The sequence below is a fragment of the Zootoca vivipara genome, chromosome 15 (assembly GCF_963506605.1).
Source record: "Zootoca vivipara chromosome 15, rZooViv1.1, whole genome shotgun sequence".
In the NCBI taxonomy this organism is placed as follows: Eukaryota; Metazoa; Chordata; class Lepidosauria; order Squamata; family Lacertidae; genus Zootoca; species Zootoca vivipara.
Window position 1 is genome coordinate 11620070 of NC_083290.1, and position 24787 is coordinate 11644856.

The 24787-nt window shown below is 46.6% G+C and overlaps 1 protein-coding gene across 1 annotated transcript in view; it reads left to right on the top strand.

Moving 5' to 3' along the window:
• The window catches only part of CASTOR2 (cytosolic arginine sensor for mTORC1 subunit 2), a 53456-nt gene that overhangs the window by 9092 nt on the left and 19577 nt on the right, over nt 1-24787 (top strand). The window contains exon 2 of the mRNA XM_035139441.2: nt 9621-9691. Within this exon, the coding sequence (XP_034995332.2) occupies nt 9621-9691 (71 nt within the window). The remainder of the gene's footprint in view (nt 1-9620; nt 9692-24787) is intronic.

Below are 24787 nucleotides of genomic sequence, written 5' to 3' on the forward strand. Positions count from 1 at the left end.
AAGCCCTGTTACCTCTCCATCTCCCAACACCTCCTCTTCCCAGTCTTCTCCCTCCGACCACTCATCGTTGTCCCACCACCACTCCCCAGGCTCTGAGACTTCTTCCCTTGGGGGTTCCCCAGCTGGTTCCTCCCGCCATTCCTCGTTGTCCAGCCCGTCCATAACATTCAACTCATCATCGTGTCTTACCGCTTTAAGAGTGTGCGTAGGTGGTCTTTCAGGCAAAATACTCGAGGAAGCATTAGGCAGGGTTGCTTACTGGCCCCTTTTCCATTCAACTTTTATTCACGCTTCTCAATCAGAAAATCATTGACGCGGGAAGCCCTTGGGCTTTGCCAAGCAAGATGAAGCTTCCACCAGCCCTCAAAGTGGCTTAGATGGGAGGTCACAGGTTGGTCACTGGCTGCCTTTGGTCACATCCATACCTTGCATTTAAAGCACATTTAAAACACTGTTATGCCGCTTTAAACAGTCACGGCCTCCCATAGTACAGTGGTACCTTGGTTTACAAACACAGTTGGTTCCGGAAGTCTGTACTTAACCTGAAGCGAACTTTCCCATTGAAAGTAATGGAAAGTGCATTAATCCGTTCCAGACAGGTCCGCGGAGTACTTAAACTGAAAATACTCAAACCGAGGCGTACTTAAACCAAGGTATGACTGTAATAATTATTATTATTTTATTTATTTATTTATATCCACCCCGCCCATCTGGCTGAGTTTTCCCAGCCACTCTGGGCGGCTTCCAACAGAACATTAAAATGCAATAATCTATTAAACATTAAAAGCTTCCCTAAACAGGGCTGCCTTCAGATATCTTCTAAAAGCAAAGAATCCTGGGAACTGTAGTTTGTTAAGGGGGGCTGACAGTTGTTTGGAAACCCCTCTATTCCCCTCACAGAACTTCAGTTCCCAGAGTTCCGTTGGAAGGCAGAGTGATAGTTTACCACTCTGGGAATTGTAGCTCTGCGAGGAGAATGGGTCTAAAGAAAACAAAACCCAACGCCCTCAGCACCCTTAACACACTGCACTTCCCAAGATTCTTCATGAGAGACCATGACTTTAAAATGCATGGCATGGAGGTGGCCTGTGAGGGATTCTTTTTGTGACAACAGTCTATCTCCACAGGGCCATCTCAAGCACGTCGGGCGCCCGGGCGCCGTGGTGCGGAGATCACTCCAGCGCCCCCGCTCCGTTTCTTGCCGCGGCTGGTGGGCGGGTGCAGCGCGCAGCATGGCTTCCGCGCAGCTCCCCCCTACCAGGCCCTGTGCCACCCAGACTACCCCTAGAGCCGGCCCTGTATCTCCACTTTAATATGTTATCATTTTTAGTATTGAAAGCTGCTCTGTACGTCTCCTGAAAGGAAAGCAGGTCAAAAATAACAAATCGAGTCAGTTTTTATCTCCGAGCTATGCTAGGATTTCAACATCACATTGAAAATGGGAAAACAAGGCGGCTGATTGGGGGGTGGGGGGGAGGCAGTAAACTGCCTCAAGTGTCCAGCAGGATTGCTGACAACACTCAAGTGTGTCTCCTGCCAAAGGTTGCGGCTTTCCTGACTTGAAATGCCTTTTTGTGGGGTTCTTCTGCGCATAAAGCAAAGTACATATTTGACCAGCTTTTGCGATGACCTCCTCCCACCTTTCCTGCCTCTGCTCTCTAACCCACACTTAACCTGCGCCGAATACTCCTTTTACACAAGACTTTGCACATATTGACCCGAGAAGCTGTGCCACAAATAAGTTTACTCTGGACTCTCGAGCTAAGAACGAGAGAGACACAAACATCGTTTTGCACAGCCTGTTCTTGCTTCCCCTTGAAAAACAGGGCCATTAAGAGAGAGTCAAAGGGCCAAGACATACTGGGATTGGGGGGGGGGCGGGGTGGTGGGTCACATAAAGGTAATATCTGAAGAGCTTCCAAAGTCCCAGATTGCCAGCAGGCTGTGGAAGGAGACTGGAACTGGGTAAAGAAACTCAGCCGTAATCATGGAACCGTAGAGTTGGAAGGGACACCCCCAGGGTCATCTAGTCCAACACCCTGCAAAGCAGGAACCTCAGCTAAAGCATCTGTGATCGCTTTGACATTATTATCACTTGATTTTGTGTTTTATTGATCTTCGGTTACAAATGAATTAAATATATAAAAGGAGTCAAGAAAAAAATATTGGCAACAACAGGTGGGAGTGCGGAGTATTATTATAATAATTTTTATTAATGGTGAGGCACTTAGAAACTGCATAATACTAAGGGCTATCACCCTGTTCGGGACGCAGGTGGCGCTGTGGTCTAAACCACAGAGCCTAGGGCTTGCCGATTGGAAGGTCGGCAGTTCGAATCCCCGCAACAGGGTGAACTCCCGTTGTTCTGTCCCAGCTCCTGCCCACCTAGCAGTTCGAAAGCACGTCAAAGTGCAAGTAGATAAATAGGTACCGCTCCGGTGGGAAGTGTTTCCATGCGCTGCTCTGGTTCGCTAGGAGCGGCTTAGTCATGCGGGCCACATGACCCGGAAACTGCGGACAAACGCCGGCTCCCTCAGCCTATAGAGCGAGATGAGCGTGCAACCCCAGAGTCATCCGCGACTGGACCTAACAGTCAGGGGTCCCTTTACCTTTATCACCCTGTTCACTTATCAACCCCACAAACTCCTTTGCCCTTGTCACACACCTGACCAACCCCCCTTTCCTTTGCACCTCGCTCACCCCCTCAAACATTGCCCCCCCCACAACTCTCCCTCCCTCCAAGCCCCACCCTTGGGGGCACTTTGCTTCACAGGGGTTGCTTCTCACCGTGGATTGGTAAATCTCCATTAAACAGCTCAACTGACCCTTCCTACCACTCGTGTTGTGGTTGACGTGGCTGCCTACAGGTAGAGCATGAGGACCCCTTGCATTTCTGTGCTTAGGGTATGCATGGAAATTGAGGTGGCTCGGTTGGTTAGAGCATGGTGCTGATAACGCCAAGCTTGCAGGTTCGATCCCCATATGGGACAGCTGCGTATTCCTGCATTGCAGGGGGTTGGCCTAGGTAATACTGTACTAGGATCCCTTCCAAACTCTTCAGTTTTATGATTCTAAGAAGAGTTGTAATTTGATTGATACTATATTATTTAATAGCGACGCGGGTGGCGCTGTGGGTTAAACCACAGAGCCTAGGGCTTGCTGATCAGAAGGTCGGCGGTTCGAATCCCCGTGACGGGGTGAGCTCCCGTTGCTTGGTCCCAGCTCCTGCCAACCTAGCAGTTCGAAAGCATGTCAAAGTGCAAGTAGATAAATAGGTACTGCTACAGTGGGAAGGTAAACAGCGTTTCCATGCGCTGCTCTGGTTTGCCAGAAGCGGCTTTGTCATGCTGGCCACATGACCCGGAAGCTGTATGCCGACTCCCTCGGCCAATAACTCGAGATGAGCGCCACAACCCCAGAGTTGGTCACGACTGGACCTAATGGTCAGGGGTCCCTTTACCTTTATATTATTTAGTCTAATATTGCTGGCTGTGCCATTGTGTTGGGGGTGGGAAGCTTTCCCCCCCAAGTTTTGCTGCTGGAGGGACTATGTTTGTTTATGGGATTGGCAGAGCTGCCCAGTTGCTTCCAGCCAACTTATTATTATTATGGCTTTAGAGGTCAAAACCGGTACTTTGAAATGGGCCCAAAATGGCAGTCAGGGCAGGATTGGTTTTATATACTCAAACAGTCTTTCCTCAGTGAGCGACCTGGCCGCTAAATTCTCCACCAGCTGAAGTATGCGAACAGTCTTCAGAGGCAGCCCCACGTATAATGGGGTGCGGTAATCTATCCCAGAGTTTGATCTCCCTGTCTTCTGCCCTATCAGTCGCTTCCCCTCCTGCTCTCCCTCCTCCTTTCTCTGCCTTCCTCCCTCTTCCCGCCCACCCAGCAACCAGAACGGGAAATGACAGGTCGTTCTTGCCAGAGCGATGGGTTCCAGAGAATTTTTGAAATTAGCCTGCAGGCCATCGGACTTCCCAGCCTCCCACACGGCTGCGCACCATTTCCATGTAGTCCGTAATACATACTTGCATGCCCTGCTTAACTTCCTGTGAACCGTGTGGTGGTTTGGACGTTGCTTAGAGGCTGGAACCTTCTCAAATACAAATAGTGAGGCTTGGAATGGTGGTTGGTTTTGTTCATTGGTTTCGAGCTGCCCTCGACATCGCCTCTGAGCTATGTGAAACATGCGCAGGACTGTTCTCCTTTTTAGTTTTGCTCTGTAGGATCTGTGTGTCTTCCAAGCCCTGGGGCTTAATTAAGTAAGATTCTACTGCCTATGGAAGCAGCCACTTCTTGGCCACCTTCGCTTGTAGCAATAAACCAAGAACACTGACTTAAGAAAAACCTTGCTTGCTCAAGCTGTGTGCTGGTGTGCACAGCTCAGGCACTCTGGTTGACCCAAGCCAGAGTTGGAAAGCCACTGTAGATTGTTTAAGCCCTGTTTCCCACAAAGAGCTACAGTTTCCAAAGGGATTTAAACAATCAAGCCCTCTGCCCAGGGAATTCTGGGAACTCTAGTTCTGTGAGGGGAAATAGGCAACTCCTAACAACTCTTAGCATGCTCAGGATTCCTTCAGGGAAATCATGACTGCTAGTGCTTTGGATATACTGTACATTTAAAGCACTATTATGCCACTTTAAACAGTCAGGGCCCCTCCAGCAAAGAATCCTGGGAACTGTAGTTTGTTAAGGGTGCTGACAGTTGTTTGGAAACCCTTCTATTCCCCTCCCTGGACATCAGTTCCCAGAGTTCCTTTGGAAGGTGGAAATTGTAACTCTGGAAATTGTAACTCACTGGCAGCCAGCGCAGGGCTTCCAGGACTGATGGTCCATGATGGTCCCATCGAATGCCCCGTTTACCACCCTGGCAGCTGCATTATGCATGCACCAGCTGCAGCCTCCAAGGGCAGCCCCTCATGCATCTCAGTCCAGACGGCAGGTCGCTGTGGAGGACTGTCAACAGGAGACCTCACACTGTGCGTGAGGATCTCCACACACTCGTCCACCACATGGCTGGCTTGCGTGCAAAATTCCAGAAGGGAAGGGTAAGTTTAGAAGGGGAGATGTGCGTTCGGGAGAATTCACAGCCTACCGGGTTACAGGCTCCTCTGCGGATGGCATGGTGGGGTGGGGGGCTTCTCTCTTTTATTGCTAAGTAAGTTGGCTGCCTCGCCTCCCCCTCAATGTGCCAAGTTTGCAAAAAGCGAGCCGCCCAGCTGTTCCAAGATACAGATCTGTTTCCTCTGCCGCGGTATTAATTACATGCCTGCTCTTCCACGCCAGCCAGTCCAAACATCTCCCGCGTCCAGTAACTTCTAGGGAAGTTTGGAATTTGCTTGGAAACACTTGTCAGGATGATCATCTAGCCCAGAGTGGGTTTTTCCTGGAGAGATTTCTTGTTGACACAGGAATATTCATGTGATTTGAAGAATGGTTTGTGTGCCATTTTCCTTGGCCCGCCCACCGTAAAATGGCTTTCCAAAGTGGGTGGCTGTTTTGGTACAGTCGTACCTCGGAAGTTGAACAGAATCCGTTCCGGAAGCCCGTTCGACTTCCAAATTGTTCCGAAAACCAAGGCACGGCTTCCGATTGGCTGCAAGAAGCTCCTGCAGCCAATCGGAACCTGCATCGGATGTTCAGGTTCCAAAGAATGTTCGCAAACCGGATCACTCACTTCCAGGTTTTTGCGGCGTTTAGGAGCCAAAACGTTTGACTCGCAAGGTGGTCGACTTCCGAGGTACGACTGTATATAAAAACAAAGCCAAACAATACCCAAAATATGTGTCTCAATTGCACCTGCAACACAAAGGAAGCAAGCTGTTGGAAGAGTGGTAGGTGCAGGTGCCTTTTCTGTGGCCGCCCCTAGGTTGTAGAAATCCCTGCCAAGTGAGGCTTGTCTCGCTTCTCCTTTGATGGGCTTCAGTACAGTCAAACCTCGGTTTACACCTACCTCGGCAAGCGACCACTTCGGCGAGCGACCGCCGCGGACCCGGAAGTGTTTACATCCGGGTTCCACGGCATCGGATGCGCATGCGCAGAAGCACTCTATCAGCGCTTCGTGCACGCGCAGAAGCGTGCCTTCGGTGAGCATCCACTTCAGCGAGCAACGCCTCTGCGGAATGGATTGCGGTCGCAAGCCGAGGTACCACTGTACTACTGCAAAGGTCTGCTATTCTTGGGGTGCAGTTAACTTAGGTCTGTGGCTAAGGATACAAAAGTAAGACCTGTTCCTGTGTGGTGTGTTCCCAGTCTCGGCTCTGGCCAGCGCCTTTTCCCAGGATACGTCCAATGGTGTAGCTGGGCATTGTGGCTTCTCACTATGTCATGCGGAGTCCCAAATCCTGCAATTGGGAGGAAAGGAGCAGACCTTTCCACCTCTCAAGCAGTACATTCTTTTCCTATAACCTTCCACATATACACACACACACACACACACACACACACACACACACACACACACACACAAAAAGGCAACGAACAAGATTAAATAAACACAGCTTAGTTTAAAGCAACACAGAAATCCCATTAACCCAGAAACATGAAGTGATTTTGTTGCTGTTATAATTCCATTTAAAATTTACCTGTAAAATGGCAGGAGTTTTGCGCCATAATTTCCCTTCTGTTTTCATGGTTCACCCCAGGTGACAAATTTTTTTGGGGGGGGGGGTCCCAACATGCAGTAATTTTCTGTTTCCATGGGTGAATTGCAGGGAAACCGAAGCACACGTGCCAGGGTGAATGCAACTCTGTCCCTGGAGATCGTGCTTTGGGGCAGGACTTAAACAAACAAAAAATCTTTCCCTGGCAATACCTCTGCTGGTGCCACATTGCAGGGGGTTGGACTAGATGACCCTTGGGATAATAATAATCGTAGAATTGTAGAACTGGAAGGGTCATCTAGACCCTGGGTAGGCAAACTAAGGCCCGGGGGCCGGATCTGGCCCAATCGCCTTCTAAATCCGGCCTGCAGACGGTCCGGGAATCAGCGGTTTTTTTACATGAGTAGAATGTGTGCTTTTATTTAAAATGCCACTACCGAGAAGGCCCTCTGCCTGGTTCCCTGTAGCTTTGCTTCTCGCAGCGAGGGAACCGCCAGAAGGCCCTCGGCGCTGGATCTCAGTGCTGAATGATGGGGGTGGAGACGCTCCTTCAGTTTAAAGTGGCATTATAGGGCTTTAAAGGCATGAGCCCAGCCACTTTTTCTGCATTTGGCAACAGCATGACCACATCGAGGTGGCTAGTTCAGACCTTCCTACTAAATGCAGGAAGGCTGAGCATGGTCTGGTCAGGGCCGGCTCATGTGGGGACATTGGGGTGGGAGTGAGGCACACGACATACCTACCAAGTTGCTGTCAGAGGAATAAAAGACCGTGCCAGATATAGCAGACCGGAAGTAGCGCTGCTGCCATTTTGGAACTGGGCGGAGCATGCTCAGCAGTGACTTTTGATGCTGCTTTGCCCAGTTCCAAAATGGCCACCGTGCCAGAAGTCGCACTGCAGCCATTTTGGAACTGGGCAGAGCAGCATCAAAAGTCGCTTCTGAGCATGCTCTGCCCAGTTCCAAAATGGCCGCCGCGCCAGAATAAACCGGGCAAAAACAAAAAAATCCGTTTTTTTCAGCTAGGAACAGCTGGAAAAACGGGGATTTCCCGGGGAAAACGGGAGACTTGGCAGCTATGGCACACACCCCTGCGCCATCTCTGCTCTCTACTTGTGTTGGGAAATCCCCTTTCCGGCAGAACGCCTGAACAGCATCTATGTGGTTTGTCAGCAGATTCCCTAACCCTGCTAACTCTTAGCTGAGCTTCTCTGAGCTAATATTTATCCATGCTCTGGTAAACTCCAGATTAGACTGTTCCAAATGTGTTGTGTGCAAAGCCTTAAAAAATAGAAAGAAATGAAAGCCATTCACTGACTGCAGCGAATGTAGCAGTTCGAAATGTAGCAGGGGACTTGCCGTTTGGGACCAGGAGGTTGGAACCAAATCTTGCCAATGTTTTAAGCGACTGCACCAGCTTCAGCCTAGTTCTGGGCTCTGCCCAATGTCGTTTGTTGTTGTATCTCACCATGCCCTCTGGTGCCCCCACTGCCATTTAGCGCAACATGCCAGAGTATCGGACCAAAAGCCCCTGTTCCACAATGCAACAAATGCCGCAGCATGAAAAGTACACTAGAAAATGGACAGAAGCACTAGCAGGATAAAAGGGAACACACGATTCCTCATATCTGAATGCATGCTGCATGTCAGGGCAACATCATCTGTGTTGGTTCCTTGCCTGTTAGCTGGCTGGATTTGACATTTTTAATGCCTTTAGGAGATTGGAGATTGGGTTCCCTGAAGAATGGCCTCTTCCCATTCTTGACCTTGAGATCATCTTCAAAGGCCTCTTTTCTGGGTGCCCAGGTCATGTAAGAGGAAAAAAGGTTAAAACTCTGTGTTACACGCCACCCCAATCCCCGAGGGGTGGGAGACTCCAGGGGTTCCAAACCTTCTTCCAGAGTTGGATTTCCTTAGAATGAAGGCCAATGGAGAGTATGGTGTCTTTAGGAGTTATTTACATATATACAGGTGAAACTCGGAAAATTAGAATATCGTCGAAAAGTGCATTTATTTCAGTAGTGCAACTTAATATTTTTTTATTTTTCTGAGGGGAATCGGGGGTGTCTCTTAACTGCTCTCAGCAGCCGTAACAAACTATACAGGCGAAACTCGGAAAATTAGAATATCGTCGAAAAGTGCATTTATTTCAGTAATGCAACTTCTTTTTCTTTTAATTTTTACAAATGCTTTCTTTTGGAAATTCCACAACTAGTTAAAATAATACAAAAATAAACATCGCTATTACATTTCATTAATTACATTCCATTTATAATTGACCCACCTAACGACAAATAATTACAATTACAACAAATAAAGGCTTGACATATCTTGCTTTGCATGTCATGCATCTATCTCATCTATTGGTTTCACCTTTTAAGTTGCGTTACTGAAATAAATGCACTTTTCAACGATATCATAATTTTCTGAGTTTCACCTGTATAGCGTATTTTTCCATGTATAAGACTAGGTTTTTTCCCTAAAAAATGATGTCAAAAATTAAGCGGTGTCTTATACACGGATACATCTCCCCCATTTTCTTAAATCAGAGTCCCCCAAAATAGGGGGCGCCTTATACATGGGGGTGTTTTATAGACGGAAAAATACAGCATATACAACCTGAGCATAGGTTAAAGCAGGCACCCCCAAACTTCGGCCCTCCAGATGTTTTGGACTACAATTCCCATCTTCCCTGACCACTGGTCCTGCTAGCTAGGGATCATGGGAGTTGTAGGCCAAAACATCTAGAGGGCCGCAGTTTGGGGGTGCCTGGGTTAGAGGGTGCCACACCATAAGCACCTCAACAGATCTTGCTTCTACATTCGTTTCCAGAGAATCCCCAAAGTCTAGATTAGGTTTGGCACAGAGCAAGGCATGTGTCTCTCTGCGGCTTCCAGCTTTGTCACTCAAAGAGATGTTGTTGTGTGCCATCTTAGGTGTGTTCCATAAGGATGCTTAGGGTTTCGTGGTTCAGTAGCTGAAAGTAGTTTTTTTTTCCTCCTCTTCTCTATTTCAGGTGCAAGTTCTTCAGTTTAACAGAGACGCCAGAGGACTATACAATCATAGTGGATGAAGAAGGCTTTCTAGGTGAGCACAACATCGGTCACCTCCTGTTACTTCCTTTATCAGTTCAATTCAGTGTTTATTGGACACTGGTGGCGCTGTGGTCTAAACCACTGAGCCTCTTGGGCTTGCCGATCGGAAGGTCGGCAGTTCGAATCCCCACAACGGAGTGAGCTCCTGTTGCTCTGTCCCAGCTCCTGCCAACCTAGCAGTTTGAAAGCACGCCAGTGCAAGTAGATAAATAGGTACCGCTGTGGCAGGAAGGTAAACGGCATTTCCATGCGGTCTGGTGCTCATCACAGTGTCCCATTGCGCCAGAAGTGGTTTAGTCCTGCTGGCCACATGACTCTCTGTGGACAAACGCCGGCTCCCTCAGCCTGAAAGCGAGATGATCGCCACAACCCCATAGCCGCCTTTGACTGGACTTAACAGTCCAGGGGTCCTTTACCTTTACCTTTTACCTATTGGATCCCACCTGCGCAATACATTTAAAGAAGGATCCTGACACATTGCAAACAGCCATGTTTCCCCTCCTACACCAAGAAACCTGCACACTGGCTCATTTTGTCCCTGTTGTGCTATTTTTGTATAGATTGCACAAATAATTTTTCTTGAAAAATTGGGGGGTGGGGACCAATGCAGCAAATCTTTTTTGAGTCTCCCCAACCACCACCCAAACACATAAAACCACCCCAGCCCAGTAAGGACCGAGCATGCTCAGTGGGACCCGAATGCTCATTGATGGGAAATGGAATGGAATGAAGTACAGTAGTTGAAAGATAGGATGGCCGGTTGGTGCACCGATTTGAATCACTGCACGCAGCAACATTTTGTTACAGTCCCAAATTATTGTATGACAGTGGTGAGGAGATCTGCTCGGCGGACCAGATTGCTACCTCCCCCTCCCATCATGGGCCAAGTTTGTCAGGCGGTCATGGCTGGACTCTCCTGTGGGATGGTTAGCTTTTCAGCAACCTCCAGTTCCATATGCTCCAACATTTTTCCAATGAAAATAGGGATTCCTATGCAATAATAATTATTATAAACCTGGATAGCTCAGTTGGTTAGAGTGTGGTGCTTATAATGCCAAGGTTATAGGTTCGATCCCCATGTGGGACAACTGCATATTCCTTCATTGCAGGGGGTTGGACTAGATGATCCTCAGGGTCCCTTCCAACTCTACAATTCTATTGTTTTATTGTTGTAGTTGTTGTTTTATTTATACCCCACCCATCCAACTGGGTTGCCCCAGCCACTCTGGGTAGCTTCCAAGAGATATAAAAATACAATTAAACATTTAAAAAAATCCCTATACAGGGTTGCCTTCAGACGGTTTGGGGGTTGGATAACTCCATACCCTCCAACATTTCTCCGATGAAAATGGGGGGTGTCCTAAGGAAAAGCGGGGCATTCTAGGATCAAATCGGCTTCTGTAAATCCGGGAATGTCCCTGGAAAATAGGGACACTTCGAGGGCCTGCAGTTCTCTTGGAAGACATGCCAGAACAGGTGTTTTGGGACTACAACTCCCATCATTCCTGACCACCGGTTCTGTTAATCTAGGGATGATGGGAGTTGTAGTCCCAAAACATCTAGAGGGCCGAGTTTGCCTATGCCTATGCCAGAACTTCGACTGATTAGGGGGCGGGGAGGAAAAGATGAGGAATGTTTGGTATTTAACTGCTCCAGCCTGGAAAGTTAGGAGGCCTTCCTCAATGAGGGCTAGCATCTTGACATTCTGCATGTGCATAATAACGCAAGACAAACTCCTCTACTAACGGGATGATTTGCACTTACAGTGGTACCTCTACTTACGAATTTAATGCGTTCCGAACACACATTCGTAAGCCGAAAAAATTTGTAAGTCGAATCCCATAGGAATGCATTGGGAGAAAAAATTCGTAAGTCGAAGCAACCCTATCTAAAAATTTGTAAGTAGAAAAAATCCTATCTAAACCGCATCCAAGATGGCGGACGGAGCTCCATTTGTAAGTAGAAAAATTCGTAAGTAGAGTTATTTGTAAGTAGAGGTACCACTGTATTGGGCACAGTCAGGTTTTGAACAGGAGCATCAACCGATGGAGCATATTAAATTGCTGGCCGCGGCTGCTCCTGATTTGACATACACTGCATTTATCAAAACGGCAAAGGTCCCTCACGTGGATTTCTCCCCCCCCCCCCAGCCCTCCTACTTTTAAATGTCAGGGATAAATTGTGTGGAAAATCCTTCAAACTAATGGCCTGCGAAATATTCGGCAAAAGCTATTTTCTACCCTCTGTTCTAATTGCATCTTAAACTTTAATAGCGCCGGCAAGTGGAGAATCACACACATGCTAATGTCACACTTCACTTGAAGCAATTTGTTTCATGAGATAATGAACTGTATCAGCATTAAGTCGGGAGGAAGAGGAGGAGATGCTGGTGATCGACCGGTTGCCTTGCAGGAAGGAACTCGGTGGGTTTCCACGGTGGCGGTGCAGAGGCTAGGGGCAGTAACCAGCGGTACTCACAGCACCGCCATTGAATGCACGGGCCAGAAAAACACAGCAAAACGTCCTGGACCAGCCCTGTCTGATAGGGTGCCTCTAGTGGTCCCACACAACCCTGAGTTTCAGCTGGCCCATACCAGGGACCGAGCCCTGTAGTACGGTAGGCCCTGCCCTTTGGAACTCCTTGCCACTAGAGGCCCAGCAGGAGTCGTCGCTGGTGGTTTTCAGACACCTTCTAAAAAACGTAGGCCTTTCAAGCTTGAGATTGTTTGCTAACCAGCTTCCCCCCGCCCCAAGTTACATTTGTTGTTGTTGTTGAGTCGTTTAGTCGTGTTCGACTCTTCGTGACCCCATGGACCATAGCACACCAGGCACGCCTGTCTTGCACTGCGTCCCGCACCTGGAGAAGGAACTGGCAAGCCACTCCAGTATCCCTGCCAAGAAAACTCCATGGACAAAGACAACAGGCCAAGTTACATAGGTCCACCTTTATTTTTATTTATTTTTTTGGAAACATTTTTATTTGATTTTACAAATATAACATTACAACAGCCCAAATGCATATCCATATGTAGAGATTACTCTAAATCTCGAGACTTAGATGGGTCCTATTGTCAACATTTAGAACTGCCTATTATTTCATAGTCTATATTTTGCATCACTCCATATTGTCCTTAGTATTTGTAGTAGTAGTAGTAATAATAATAATAATAATAATAATAATAATAATAATAATAATAATAATTTATTTATACCCCACCCATCTGGCCGGGTTCCCCCAGCTACTCTGGGCGGCTTCCAACAAAATATTAAAATACAGAAGTTCATCAAACATTAAAAGCTTCTCTAAACATTACAAGTGAGATTAAAACATTCCCTATACATTACAAGTGAGATTAAAACCCTGCTAATGTTTTCTTCTGCTTGCAGTGGTCTCCTAAATAAATTATAATTTTCCCCCATTCTTTTTTGAAGTTCTTGAGCTTTCCGGTCAATTTTGCCATTTCGACGTAATCCATCAACTTAGTTTGCTAACCAACTTCAACTGACATTTAAAAAGTTTTCCTTTACGAAAGTGCGTTTTGTAAGAACATATATAGATAAAAGGCATTTCTCTCCTGCCATGGGGCTCCCAAGCAGTCGCCCATGTAGTGAAAACTGACCCGGCTCAGAGCTTGTTAGCTTCAGCAAGAATTGCTGCATCAAATGCCCTAGAGGGCCAAGCTAAGAACTTTATTCATGGTAGCTTTCCACATATGCTACTGAAATGTAAAATTGCCCTTCCCTCTAGGGTTTGAAAAATGTGCACACCGGTGAAAATCTACTTCTGCACGCCAAGGGGATAATTAGAGGGAACTTTGATGGCTAGGGCCACCTTAAAAAGATACATTTTTCCTCACCTTAGCTGGGAGCCAGTAGTTAATCATTCAGAAATTTCATGGCTTGGCTAGTGTCTAGTTGACTAATAGCATGCTTTTGTAGATTGTGGAGGGCAGTCCTTGTGGGGGTATTGAAAAAAAAGAAGTTGTTGAGGGGGTTGTAAATTGCATATATTAACCGCCACGAAACTAGTGAATTTGCTCAGGGCAATGAGCACACAGGGGTACAAGGTTAGTAGCTAACGTTTAATTGTGGAGAATGAATATTTCTTCCTCCTAGAATGCAGGGTCATTTAATGAAGCCAAAAAGGAGGGAGAGACAAATAGGCGAAAAAGTTCCGTTTCTGAAGCACCTGCCATTAAAACATCCTAAAACAAAAGGAAAAACATCAGCAACATGAACTTTTTCTTATATAAAAACCATTCCATATGTACGATCAATGAAATACAGTTCCGTGGAATGGAAATGGTTTATTGAGTATTTACAGATAAATTGTAAACAGATAAGAACATTGGCTGGATTATTGTAATAACCTGCAGTTTCAATAAGAGTATATATTTAAAGTAGGTGAATGAATGAACAAATTAAGTTAATTTGGTTATGCAGAAGATACTGAAAATAAATTTAAGGAACCACAGAAAGAGGGGGAAGGAAGCCAAGTTTCGAAATGTTAAAAACTGCAAAATTATTGAAATGTATAAACCTGAAAATCATAAATAAAAATGGGGAGATACAATTCCATGTGTATAAAAAAATTAAAAACCATTTCCTATGTGGAAAAAGCATTTCAGAGCCAACCAAAAACCACAGACCGGGGAAAAGAGATCTGCTTTTAAAGGAAGGTCTTCATTTGATGGCGAAAAGGCAAAAGAAATTGCAGCTGTGCATTGGAAAGGTGTTCCAAAGAGAGCTCCCATCACTAACTGCCCAGTTCCTTTCATGCATAACTCTTCTGGTTACACAGCTTGTTTATATTTTGTTCCATAAGAAACATTAACAGTTACAGCAAAAAAAACAATGATGTATACCTATCTTTGCACATATTGCAAATTAGTGGCACAGCATCCACGGTATACAGTAACAATACTTTTCGTTGCATAATAAAATGGAGTGGTCCACTTGATGAAGCGCTGTGGGCAAGCGCCCAATCTCCTGCAAGGCACTAAACCTGGATAGCTCAGTTGGTTAGAGTGTGATGCTTATAATGCCAAGGTTACAGGTTTGATCCCCATGTGAGACAGCTGCATATTCCTGCATTGCAGGGGATTGGACTAGATGATCCTCAGGGTCCCTTCCAACTCTACGATTCTATTATTCTGTTGTTGTAGATGTTGTTTTATTTATACCCCACCCATCCAACTGGGTTACCCCAGCCACTCTGGGTAGCTTCCAAGATATATAAAAACACAATTAAACATTTTTTAAAATTCCCAATCTCCTGCAAGGTGGCTTCAGAGAGCAATGCTGAGAGAAGTGGCTTTGAATGGAAACCACGTTCCCCCCCCCTTTTAGGAGCACCCATCAGCTGGTGGGCAGGTGGGTACACGCCTTGCTCCAGCAAAGGGACCACTGGGGAATCACTTTTGGCTCCTCGTTGTTCCGACCTTACCCACTTCAATCACACCTGATGTGTCTTGCATATGGCATGGGTAGGCAAACTATGGCCCGGGGGGCCGGATCCGGCCCAATCGCCTTCTAAACCCGGCCCGCGGACGGTCCAGGAATCATGAGTAGATTGTGCCCTTTTATTTAAAATGCATCTCTGGGTTATTTGTGGGGCCTGCCTGGTGTTTTTAACACGAGTAGAATGTGTGCTTTTATTGAAAATGGGTTATTTGTGGGGCATAGGAATTCGTTGTTCTTCTTTTTAAAAAAAATATAGTCCAGCCCCCCACAAGGTCTGAGGGACAGTGGACCGCACCCCCCCCCCCGGCTGAAAAAGTTTGCTGACCCCTGGCGTATGGGCATGGCTTCCCCCATATGGGCTGGTGGTCTAAGTTTGGCCCATGAGATTCCCCATCTTGATTTAAATGCTAGGCTGGTTGGTAGGCAGGCAGGCAGGCAGGGTGGGTGGGTGGTGGCTCTAAGGTACCTTACCCTCAGTCGGAGCTCTGGTCCACCTTGCTCAGTCTAAACAGACTGGCAGCACTTCTCGGTGGTTTCAGGCACAGGATAGTCCCATAGCCCTACCTGGAGAAGCTGGGGGTTGAACCTAAGACCTCCTTCATTCCACTGAGCTATGGCCCTTCTAGCCCTTGCCCGCCTGGCTGCAGCCTCTCTTGTTGTTCTCTTCATTTCTGCAGGCGGATGAGGAAGAAGGGAGGCTTTAGAGAGAGGCATTTATTCGGCAGTCATCAGTAGCAGCTCAGGAACTCGGGCCATGGCACAATAGCAGCTTGTTTGCCATCAGGGCGTGTGGTCCGGGGAAGTCAGGGCAGCCTGCAGAGACCACGGCAGTCCAGATTTTGAGATCTGGCCATCCAAACGTGGAACATTGGTCTAGAATTTCCTGCCACCCCATGTTAAGGGATGCCCAGAGAACCTGAGGGAAATGTTCTAAGCGGAGAATTATAGTGCAAGAAGGAAGTTCTCTTCCTCCTCCCCACTCCCCCTATTTTTATCACGGTGAGGAATATTTTCCAGCCCTTTTCCTTTGCTCGCATCCACAATGACTGTTATTCAGGGCCGGTGACCTTCAGGTTCCTCTTGACGTTAAGAAATTACATTTAGCACGGATTCTGTTTATTTCTGTCTCTCGGTCTTCTGCCCCCCAAGTAGCAGGCCTGAAGTGGGGAGAGTGATGGACACACACACACACACACACCCCAAACCACCTCCCTCAGCTACAGCCTGTTTGTTTGCCAGATGACTTTGTTTGCTGTGAATGCAAACAGAGATCTTGCTGTTCCAAATGCTATATCTTGTTTTATAAACAACAGCCAAGCAGCGTGCTAAGCTGCTGGTATCTGAAGGGGACTTGCCTTATCATTTATTTGGGGTGCATTAATAAAGGGGACAGCGAGGCAGGATATTGCAGGATATTTGTCTGCTTAAAGCGTAGAGCGCTGGACTCTCTTCCTGCAATTAGGGCTTATTTGTTAATTTTGCTAATTAAGGACGCCCTGAAGCAGATGAAACATCAAAGTATAGCAATCAAGAAGTCAAACCGGTTCCAGTTCAAGCTTCCAAGGGAGTGGGGGGGGAGAGAAAATTAGCTTGTTCCATTTTCAAGATCAGCCTCCGTTTGACTCCCATGTCGAACCAAATGTGGATAGAAACCCAGAAAAACCTGAACTGTTCTTTGAACAAAATGCTTTTCTCTCTCTCTCTCTCTCTCTCTCTCTCTCTCTCTCTCTCTCTTTTTTAATCTCCAAAGCAGCTTACCGTGAAAGCTGCCCAAATAAAGCAATAGAAAGTGAAAAGAAATAAAAGAAGCATAAAAAACAGCAGAAGGAGCAGTTTATGATCAGTAAATGGATCTTCCGCAATCTGGTGCCTGCCAGGTGTTGCTGAACTACAATTCCCATCAGCCCTAGCCAACATGCCTTAATGGTTGATGAGGATGAGAGCTGGGAGCCGGCAACTTCCAAAGGGCACCATATTGGAGTGGGCCTCTGCAAATCATTTAGATTGAGAGCAGATTCACCCTTTGAGCAATTTTAAAGTCTTGGAGAGGAAAAAGCCTTCTCTAACCAAGCCTGTGCAGATGTACTTAGGAGTGCATCCCGCTTGTTCAATATCCCAGATAAGCCTGCCTAAAATCTAAACGCAATTTTGATCTTCTAGCATTGGTCTGGGAAGCATGCTTCATAAATAAGGAGCCACCACTGAAAAGGCGGCGTCTTTCCAGTTGCCATCCGCTTAACCTGGATTAGTCCCTGGGAAAGGAACCTTGGAAGTGGATCTTAAATATATTACATGTGAACCTTCTGTTTTAATTTTTGTACAGGGAGGGAAGGAGGGAGATCCCTTTATTTAGACCTGATGGTTGGCATCCATCTGTCACGGGAGGCAAAGGAGGGTGAAATGGAGAGAACCAAACTTCTGTGCAAAGTGCTGGTTCACCAGTTTCATGCCCTTGTTGAAAAATGGTTGGCAGCTCTGTGTCGTCCTGTTTTTTTCCGGAGGCTACTGCCCATCTATTTTTCCCACCAGGCTCGCACCTGACTCCTGTGCCAGAATTCTGTGGTTCTGCTTTCCCTGTTCTCCCTGACAAATAGCTCCATGTTACTAGCAAGCTTGCATGTCCTTTCCTCTGTGGTCGCTGGCCTGCTGGGTGCATCTATATCCCAACAGGGCACAAAGCTGCTGGCAGGGTAGGGCAGGCTTGTGCATGTAAAAGGAAGTCTGTCTATTTTTTTTATGCTCCCTGACAAAGGGAGGGAAAGTCTGCTGCTTCTCATATGATACGTCCCCCCCCCCTGCTTTCCTGGCGCCTCTGCCACTGCCTTTTTTCTGCATCCCCCGCCCCGCTTTGGAACTGGCACCTATGTCGGAAATAGAACTGACCCTCTTGTTAAGAAGAGTTATAAAAAGTCATGCTTAGTCACAGTGCTGTACTTGAGCTGTGAAGCCGGTGTAGCCAAACGGTTATCAACAACAGCCACGGTGGTGTGATCTCATCAGTGCGGTAATAAAGTGATGTTCCAGTTTGAGGAAGGGATGCAGCTCGGTGGAAAAGGTTCCGGGTTCCATTCCCAGCGCCTCCGGGTCAGATAGGGGGAAACTCTGCCAGTCAGTGCAAACAACAATGGGCTAGATAAACCAGTGATCTCACCCAGTCTAAGACAACTTCCTGTGATCCTCTTTAAATTAGCCCCATATTCAAAACCATGAGGACTGGAGTCCTTATTTGTAGCAAAGGGACCGCCGTGAGTTTTGGTCGTCAGTGGTTCATTGTTGTTGTTGTTGTTGTTGTTGTTGTTGTTGTTGTAGTTGTTTAGTCGTGTCCGACTCTTTGTGACCCCATGGACCAGAGCACGCCAGGTACTCCTGTCTTCCACTGCCTCCCGCAGTTTGGTCAAACTCATCTTCATAGCTTTGAGAACACTGTCCAACCATCTCGTCCTCTGTCGTCCCCTTCTCCTTGTGCCCTCAATCTTTTCCAACATCAGGGTCTTTTCCAGGGAGTCTTCTCTTCTCATGAGGTGGCCAAAGTATTGGAGCCTCAGCTTCAGGATCTGTCCTTCCAGTGAGCACTCAGGGCTGATTTCCTTTAGAATGGATAGGTTTGATCTTCTTGCAGTCCATGGGACTCTCGAGAGTCTCCTCCAGCACCATAATTCAAAAGCATCAATTCTTCAGCGATCAGCCTTTTTATGGTCCAGCTCTCACTTCCATACATCACTACTGGGAAAACCATAGCTTTAACTATATGGACCTTTGTCGGCAAGGTGATGTCTCTGCTTTTTAAGATGCTGTCTAGGTTTGTCATTGCTTTTCTCCCAAGAAGCAGGCACCTTTTAATTTCGTGACTGCTGTCACCATCTGCAGTGATCAAGGAGCCCAAGAAAGTAAAATCTCTCACTGCCTCCATTTCTTCCCCTTCTATTTGCCAGGAGGTGATGGGACCAGTGGCCATGACCAGTGGTTCTTTAGATACCCTGTATTTTACCTGCAAACTGCTCTGTGATCTTGAATGAAAAGGAACATATAACTGGATTTTTTTTATTTAAAAAGATAATAAAACCTTCAAGAAGGGAGCTGGGGTGGCTGAGCTTCAAAGCCCCCATCCCATCTTACTGTGATTACAACCTTGGATAAAGAGCAAGGAACTCTGGCACAGCTATTTTAATTTCCCACAATGCCCTGAGTCACACCATACACCTGACACTCTGGTGCAAGGAGAGGGATTAAGTTCTTGATGCAGCAGCTAGATAAGTCTTTGACTGAGGCTCCACCAAAACATGAGGGACACTCACACACACATTTTGCTTGAAGGCTTGTTGCCAAGACCCCCCCCCCCCGCCAATCCTGGACCTATCCCGGAACAATCTGTTCTTATTTTGTTACACTCCTGAATTTCCAGTATGGTGTGGTGGGCAGAGAAGAGGGGGTTTAAATGACACCCCTTCCCCTTTGTGTGTCCTTTTGCTGAGTGTCTGAACTCCCCTGATGTCAGCCTTTGACTAGGAGAGCCCTCAGGTCCCCCATTCAGCTGCTTTTAAGCCATTTGCTGCCTCTCCGCCAAAGCCTACCTCACAGGGCTGTTGTAAGGATGAAATGTTGCACTAGACGACATATAGCTCAGTGCTAGATCCACCAAACTGTGCAGAATCACAGATTCGACCCTGGCACCTCTAGTCAGAACGACCTAGGGAAGCCAGCTTGCTCAACAAAGTCTTGCCCCAGACTCTAGGGCAGTGGTTCCCAACAGGTGGTCCAGGGACCCCCAGGGGTCCGCGAGCTATGCCAGAGGGGTCCGCAAGATGCTATTAGAATAAAAAAAAATATTAAATATATTTTGTATGATAACAGATTTTTTGTTTTGGTCGCTTCCTGCATGAGCAGAGTCTAGCGCAAAACTAGAATTAGATAGAGGCAGTAGTTCTGCTGTATGCCGCAAGGACTACAAGAAACTTGGAGATAAGACAATGAAAAAGATTTGCAACCACATATCGGTGTGAGCAAGCATTTTCAACCACATATCGGTGTGAGCAAGCATTTTCTTCCATGTGTTTCATGAAAAACAAATATAGGAATCGGCTCGACATGGGGTCGGATTTCAGAGTGAAAGTTTCAAGTTTGGAACCTAATATTTCAGAAATAATGGACTCAAAGGACAGATTTAACTCATCTCATTAAGAACTGAAAATTAAAACTAACTGTATACTGATGGAGTACTCTGTTGTAACTGTAAAAAAATATAAATATAAAATATAAAAAGACTCTTAATTTGGCTCTCACTTTTTAATTCTAGGATTAGGAATTAATGGGGGTCCTTGTCACAATAGCGGCTCGATGAGGGGTCCTCGAGAAAATTTTGTTGGGAACCCCTGCTCTAGGGAATGGCTGCCAGTCAGAGCCTGGGAGCCCTGGGTTAGATCAGCCCACTGTCTGGCTAAATATCAAGCGCCTGCATGTGTTCATGTGAGAGATAACTTGTTTTGTAGAAGATATGCAACAACATATCTGGGACCCAGGTTAAACCACTGAGCCTAGGGCTTGCTGATCAGAAGGTCGGCGGTTCGAATCCCTGTGACGGAGTGAGCTCCCATTGCTTGGTCCCAGCTCCTGCCAACCTAGCAGTTCGAAAGCACGTCAAAATGCAAGTAGATAAATAGGAACCGCTACAGCAGGAAGGTAAACAGTGTTTCCGTGTGCTGCTCTGGTTCGCCAGAAGTGGCTTTGTCATGCTGGCCACATGACCTGGAAGCTATACGCCGGCTCCCTCGGCCAATAATGCGAGATGAGGGCGCCACCCCAGAGTCGGTCACGACTGGACCTAATGGTCCCTTTACCTTTACCTTTATGCAACAACAACACCATCACCCCGGAAAAGAGAGAATGATCTCAGCCCATCCTTCGAAAAAAATAAAAATAAAGCCTTGCCAGGATTTCAATGTATGGCCTGTTTAATTTATTTTTCTTGGCTGAAGCAAAGGAAAGCAGTTTGGACATAACGTTGCTATGCTTTAAGCGAGCCAAACAGAATGCCCATAACTAGGGTTTGTTATATAACGGAGCTTACATAATCGAGTGGCAACTAAAAATATACTCTGGTTTAACTTCTAATGCAGTGAGGCATGAATAGATGATTCCACTTCAAGGAGGAAATGAATCTCTCTCTTTGTGTCTGTTTATGTCTTGCAGAGGGTCAATATATTATATATCAATTTTGTGAACCCCAGATCTTTTGGTCTAAAAACTCCTGTCATCCTCAGCCTGGTGAACTTGTTGTTTGAAACACCTGGAGGGCACCAGATTGGAGAAGACAAATATACGGTGGGACCTCAGGTTACGAATTTAATTCGTTCCGGAGGTCTGTTCTTAACCCGAAACCGTTCTTAACCTGAGGTACCACTTTAGCTAATGGGGCCTCCCGCTGCCGCCGGCACACGATTTCTGTCCTCATCCTGGGGCAAAGTTCTCAACCCGAGGTACTACTTCCGGGTTAGCGGAGTCTGTAACCTGAAGCATTTGTAACCCGAGGTACCACTGTATATATACCATCAGTTGCTATGGGTAGATGTGTATGTTACAATTCCCCCCCTGTTGGAATTCTGATGCACCAGTTCAAAGTTTTTTTATTCCTTCCTCAGGGTCTCTGGGGCTGAGGAGCTGCAATGCCTTTCAGAGATGTGAGCAATGCTTAACAAGCTGGATCAGGCCAGTGGCCAACTGAGTCCAGTATCCTATTCTCACAGTAGCCAACCAAATGTCTGTGGGAATCACAGAAACAGAAAGGAAGCTCAAGAACCTTCTCCCTTCCCTCAGTTTCCATCAGCTGGAAGGACAAGTAACAGTAGCGACAGTGACCTTCAGTAGGTCTACTTCGAATGGGATTTTTAGCCAGAGGCAACTCTTGGTTCCGATCCGGCTCCTCGGTTTTCTCTCTGGCCCCCATTCTCGCGCCTCTCTCTACCGCAGCTTGTCCCTCAGTTTTGACATTTCCCCCATGTACCAATGTGGCTGCGACTCAACAGCAGTGGCGGACTTTGGGACCTCGGATTTCTTTACTTTTCTTTTTAGTTTAAAATCTTTATTTATTTCCATTCTTTAAAAGCATTACAAAATATATAATACAAATTAACAGAGAGAAAAAAGAAAAAGAAACGAAAAAAGAAAAATACACACATACAAAAAAGAAAATATTACCAAAAGAAGGGAAAAAAGAAAAAAATTATTAAAAGAAAAAAATATAAAAAGCTTCCGACTTTTAACGTATCGATTTCTATATAATCCTTTCCCTTTACCCACATTCTTAGTTTCCTTTAATCAATCTACCTTGTTCGGGTATACTTCTTCCATCGTCTACCAAAATAACTTTCTTTACACGTTACTTAATTCAAACAGATCACCAAATCAGATTTCATACCCTCTTTCCTTGGGTAATCCTCTACTAATTTCCACTCTTTTTGTACTTTTTGTTTGGGGGTGTTCCTAATAGCGGCTGTCATTTTATCGGATTTCAGTGGCACCCTGCGCGACGCCAAAATCCAGCCCCCTCTGCCTCTTGCGCTCCGTCCTAAATCATAGCTGCAGCGCCCTCAAGGCTCCGGACCCAGGGTGACCGAACAGGTTAAAGGTAAAGGGACCCCTGGCCATTAGGTCCAGGTTGTGTTCCCCCTGGTTGAAAGTATGTAGCTGGCACAAGGGAACAGCGTGCACCCTGGTAGTTTTCTCCCTCCCTGGCAGCCAGCTGTATTCCACCTTTTCTTGCTCTCTCCCTACCAGCCCATTTTGGCATTGTTTACCCACATAATTCCCTGGGCACCTTATCAGATTAGCAGGACTTCGAAATGCGGAGCGGCATCTGTGCTCGGAAAGAATGCTTGCACTTGGCTGGCATCCAGCTGCCCTGTTGGCTTCTGCGGGCTCAGATTTTGATGTAAACACATTCTTGATAACGCGGAAGTGAGTGCCCCGCCAAACGTGAGACCTGCCTTGTGGCCTAATTATAGAGGCGCTAGGACCTGTGTGACGGGTTTTGTGGCTACTTTGGCAAATCGTGGTGCATCCTGTCCCTGGGCCAGACATTCAGGAGGGCTGTGGGGGAGTTGCTCACGCCCAGGATCTGGACCTCCTGTGACCTCGAGGATGCGAAGAGTTGGAAGCGCAACAGCAGAGATCATCCTGTGTGTACCTTAAGGGTTAATTCTCTTCCGGTTAAAGTCAGCTAGCCAAGGGGAGGATGGCTGGAGGCAGGCCTGTGGGGAAGAGGGGCCTGCAATGGAAAACAGATTAGTCTAAATAAAGATGAAAAGGGGAAATAACAAAAAGAAGAAGGAAAGAAAAAAGAAAATGAATTACTATAAACTCATGGAAAGTAATTTTGGATCTTTGACCTTACTTCCATGGAAGGAGGGTTTAAGGAGGAAGAGAGGGGAAAACTGATGCTGTTTATTTACACCCAGTTTTTTGCAAACCCCATTTTCCAAGGAAAGGTGCTGTCAGAAACTTGGGTTTGTTTCAGCTATGCAGTCATAACTGGTGCTGTAGGGAGCATGTGTGTTTATGCATGTAAATGTATATTGTTTTATGTTTCTCTGAATAATAATAATAATAATAATAATAATAATAATAAATTTATTATTTATTCCCCAGCCACTCTGGGCGGCTTCCAACAGAAATATTAAAATACAATAATTTATTAAACATTAAAAGCTTCCCTAAACAGGGCTGCCTTCAGATGTCTTCTAAAAGTCTGGTACAGGTAGTTGTTTTTCGGGAGGGCATTCCACAGGGCGGGTGCCACTACCGAGAAGGCCCTCTGCCTGGTTCCCTGTAACTTGGCTTCTCGCAGCGAGGGAACTGCCAGAAGGCCTTCGGCACTGGACCTCAGTGTCCGGGCAGAACGATGGAGACGCTCCTTCAGGTATACTGGACCGAAGCCATTTAGGGCTTTAAAGGTCAGCACCAACACTTTGATTTGTACTTGGAAACGTACTGGGAGCCAATGTAGGTCTTTCAAGACCGGCGTTATGTGGTCTTGGCCGCTCCCAGTCACAAGTCTAGCTGCCGCATTCTGGATTAATTGTAGTTTCTGGGTCACCTTCAAAGGTAGCCCCACGTAGAGCGCATTGAGAGAATTATGGTAGTTTTCTCCTTCCCAGTTCATTTGTACAACAGCCCTGCCAAGTTGGCCAGGCTGAGATGGTGGCTCAAGGGTCAACTAGGTTGGACCCCCTCTGCTCTGTACATTTAAATCAGTACCATGCCACTTTAGACAGCCCATGGCTTTCCTCCAAAGAATCCTGGGAACTGAATGTTTAGGGGTACTCTCATTTGACTCAAGAAAATCACCATTTTATAGTTCAAATTGGGGGAAATAAATACAGTAAATGGACAAAAGTACAAAGATTCACAAAATGGAAAAAAGCATTGGTTAAAGGTGCTGAGAGGTGTTAAAGGCAAAGATAAAGGGACCCCTGACCATTAGGTCCAGTCGTGACCGACTCTGGGGTAGCGGCGCTCATCTCGCATTATTGGCCGAGGGATCCAGCGGACAGCTTCCAGGTCATGTGGTCAACATTACAAAGCCGCTTCTGGCGAACCAGAGCAGCGCACGGAAATGCCGTTTACCTTCCCG